The sequence below is a fragment of the Alexandromys fortis genome, unplaced genomic scaffold (assembly GCF_014885135.2).
Source record: "Alexandromys fortis isolate MF-2015 unplaced genomic scaffold, M_Fortis_MF-2015_v1.1 scaffold_213, whole genome shotgun sequence".
Lineage (NCBI taxonomy): Eukaryota > Metazoa > Chordata > Mammalia > Rodentia > Cricetidae > Alexandromys > Alexandromys fortis.
The window spans coordinates 2624669-2628566 of NW_026068093.1; the positions used below are offsets into that span (position 1 = coordinate 2624669).

General features: G+C 42.9%; 1 protein-coding gene across 1 annotated transcript; it reads left to right on the plus strand.

Annotated features, from left to right (window-relative positions):
• Positions 1–1265: 1265 nt before the first annotated feature.
• Positions 1266–2468, plus strand: LOC126489064 (UDP-glucuronosyltransferase 1A8-like). Its single transcript, XM_050123086.1, has one exon. It carries the CDS (start codon positions 1572–1574, stop codon positions 2451–2453), a length of 882 nt encoding a protein of 293 aa, XP_049979043.1. The 5' UTR covers positions 1266–1571; the 3' UTR covers positions 2454–2468.
• Positions 2469–3898: the final 1430 nt, after the last annotated feature.

Consider the following 3898-nt stretch of genomic DNA (forward strand, 5'->3'; position numbering starts at 1 on the left):
CCCGACATAACAATACACAAATTGTATTCATTTAAACTCTTCCTGGCCATTAGCTCTAGCTTCTATCTGGCTAACTCTCATATCTTGATTAATCCATTACTATTAATGTGTGTAGCACCACGAGATTTTGGATTCCCGAGAAAGATCCCAACCTATGTCTGTATCGGGTATGAGTATCATGGCATCTGCCTGACTCTGCTTTCTTCCTCCCAGAATTCTGTTGTGTCTACTCCACCCACCTAAGGGCTGGCCTATCAAAGGCCAAGGCAGTTTCTTTATTAACCAATGAAAGTAACACATAGACAGATGACCCTCCTACATCACATGGGAAGAAAAAGACAATATCTCCTGAGTGAATTGGGAGCATGGGGACCATGGGAGAGGGTTGAAGGAAAGGAGAGAGGAAGCGAGGGGAACAGAGAAAAATGCATAGCTCTATATAATCAATTTTAAAACGTTTTAAAAAATTCACTGTATGTGCTGTCATTATGTCCTGACTCATTTTTTCAGCCCCAGGACCAAGCCCAATATCAACCTGTTCTAGTTCTGTGGGAATCACTCTTCCAGAGACAGGGAAGTTTGGAGGTAGGAGGGCTTGTTCCATAAAGTGACAGTGTACTCAGGTGACAGACCAGGCCAGTAGATCATAACATCAGTACCACGTAGAGCTGTTTTATGCACGTCAACAGTGAACACCAGAATTTCATTCTGGGCAAGCTGCCTTAATCCCAGATGTACAGGGAGAAGACTTGAAACTAATTCCTATTAGAAAACCCCGCAAGAGGTACAGGTGACAGCAGCATTGTCTGTAAACACAAGGGGGAAGCAAACCCCCAGATGCAGCAGTGACAAAGGAGACAAATGCATGGATTTGTGGAGAAGGTCCCTGGGTAACTGACTAGAAGACTCCCAGCCTCTCTATAGAATATGAGCTGTCTACAGCACTGGATGCATACAGGGGGACAGTGTAACAGGAATGGTGGACAGCTTGCTTTTAGTCTCTGGAGTGGTCTGTGCATAAGCAAGTCACCCTTATGTCAGCAATTCAGAGAACACAGTGTTTGGAAGTGGAACAAGAATTGAATTCTACTGCCCATGCGCCAGGACAGAAGCATTGCTCAATTGGCAGAGTTGTTTCTAAACACTATCTGTGAGCAAGGCCAGGCTAAGAACCTTCCCCTTAGACTTTGACCTAGTGGCAGGCAGCAAATCCCTTGGGAACACAGTCTGCTTTTGCTTTGAGAACTACTCTAGAAATTCAAGATTGTTTGAAAGTTGTTTGTTTAGGTGAAAACTTTTGGACTCCTTAGGATCAGCATATTTCTTTATAACTATTTCTAAACTCACATTTCCTGACTCTTTCAGAGAAAAGTCTTATCTGGAATACAAGTAAGTGTGCCTCATAATATTTGATCACTGAATGGTGTTCTCCAAGTAAATCATTGTCAGGGATTGTTGTTTCTTAATAGTGCAAGTACACGCCCTCCTGAGGGAACATATTTAACTCAGTCCTCCTTTGTCAGAAGAGCTCAGATTCTCAGCAGCTGGATTGCTTTGGGCTGAGCTTCTCAATGACTCCTGCCGGTTTCCCAGCCTCCCTTCCTCTGTGTGTGTGTCTGCTGCTGGCCTCTGGCTTTGCCCAGGCAGGCAGGCTGCTGGTGGTGCCCATGGATGGGAGCCACTGGTTCACCATGCAGTCGGTTGTGGAGAAGCTCATCCACAATGGACATGAGGTGGTGGTAGTCGTGCCAGAGGTGAGTTGGCAACTGGGAAAATCCCTGAATATTACTGTGAAGACGTACTCAATTTCTCATACTCTGGAAGATCTAGACCGAGTATTCAAGTATTTTTCTGATACTCAATGGAAAGCTCCAGAACAAAGTATGCTTTCTGCAATATTCGGCTCAGCCAAAGGTTTTTTTGAATTATTATTTACTAACTGTAGGAGTTTGTTTAACGACAAGAAGTTAGTGGAGTACTTGAAGCAGAGTTCTTTTGATGCTGTTTTTCTTGATCCTTTTGATGTGTGCGGCTTGACTATTGCCAAGTACTTGTCGGTCCCGTCCGTGGTCTTTGGAAGAATGATGTTTTGCCACTATCTCGAAGAGAGCACTCAGTGTCCCAGACCCCTCTCTTATGTTCCAAGACTTCTCTCGAAATTCTCAGACACCATGACTTTTATGGAGAGAGTGTGGAACCACATCACCTATATGGAGGGGCATGTAATTTGCCCCCATTTCTTCAAAACTGCTACAGATATTGCCTCTGAAGTTCTCCAGACCCCAGTGACTATGGAAGACCTCTTCAGTCAAGTGTCCATTTGGTTGTTACGCACTGACTTTGTATTTGAGTTCCCTGCACCTGTGATGCCCAACATGGTCTACATTGGTGGGATCAACTGCCATCAGGGAAAGCCACTTTCCAAGGTATGCTATCTCTCCTTAAGCACATGACGAGAGCCTTTGGTTTAGCCAAGAAAACATAAATTTTTTACTGAGCTGTGATTTATCATTTACCTCACTGCATATGGAATTTCTTCCCGGGTTAGAGAATTATTTTGTGCAAAGTCACTAATTAGGAAACAAATCTATATTGGTGCCCTATTGATATGGCTGTGTAAACCTTTGAGGATATCGCATATACATTCAAAGTTACAAAGTAAGTTTAACTCTTTTTGTTTGCCATTCTCTGTGTGCATAGCAAGGTCATAAAATTAGAAAGGGACAAAGAAAATTTTCCTTAGAAGAAACAAACCCAGTAAGTAATGATAGACATTCCTCATGAAGACAGAAAGGGGGATGTGCAGGGGTAGGAAGAGGGCATCCGGAGGGCAAGGCAGGGTAGCGGGAGAGCAGAATAAACAGAAAAGACAACGTCTGAAAAATGCCAGAATACCACTGAATACTCTGTATGACAACTTTAAAAAATGTTTTAAAGTGACAAATACTTTCAATGTACATTTTACCGATTTTTGGAGATGTTTTAAAAAAATGCATCAAGCATTGAAGCTGTCATCATTTTCTGTCGGCTGCACTCTATAGGAGTGCACAAGCAGCTTTTCCGCATTTCTGGAATCACTGATACAATATGGAGAATGCAGAGAGGATGGATTTCTCAAAGGAAATAAAATGTAAATGAGAGAAAAGAAAACTACCATATAAAATGGGACAATACAAGCCAACAGAAAAGTAAGAGTGCCAAGGCAAGGGACAAGAATCAGAGACTCACTTGTTAGCACTTTTAGGAGTCCCACAGAGGTACTACATGGGAGCCAGGAGGTAGTGGTGCATGCCTTTAATCCCAGCACTTGGGAGGCAGAGGTAGGTGGATATCTGTGGATTCGTGTCTAGTAGGCCTACCAGAACTAGTTCCAGGACATCTAGGACTGTTAAACAGAGAAACACTGTCTCGAGAAACCAAAATAAATAAATAAATGAAACAAAAAATAAAAAAATTAAAAAAGAATAAATATACAAATAAATAAATGAATAAACAAACAAATGACTAGACTGGAAGCTATGGTGTCTGTTCAGGATGGTACAGGTCCAGCAGGCCCTGTTCAGACTCCTTTAGCCTCATCAGTTCATATGAGCTTTGCTGAGTGATTTAGTAGGCCTTGTTCTTTGGGGGTCCTCCATTCCTTCTTTCTCCCCAACTTCTTCAGCCTCTCTTCCATGAGGTTCCCTGAGCTCTGACTGGAGGGATTGGGTGGAGACATCTCACTGAGAGCTGTGTGTTCCAAGGTCTCTCTATGTAGTGTCGTGCTGTGGGTCTCTGTTTTCGCTCTCATCTGTTACATGAGGGATCTTCTCTGTTGATGGCTGACTAAGCTACTGACCCATGAGTACAGCAGAATGTCATTATGAGTCATTTCATTGTTACTTCCCCCGAACTAAGA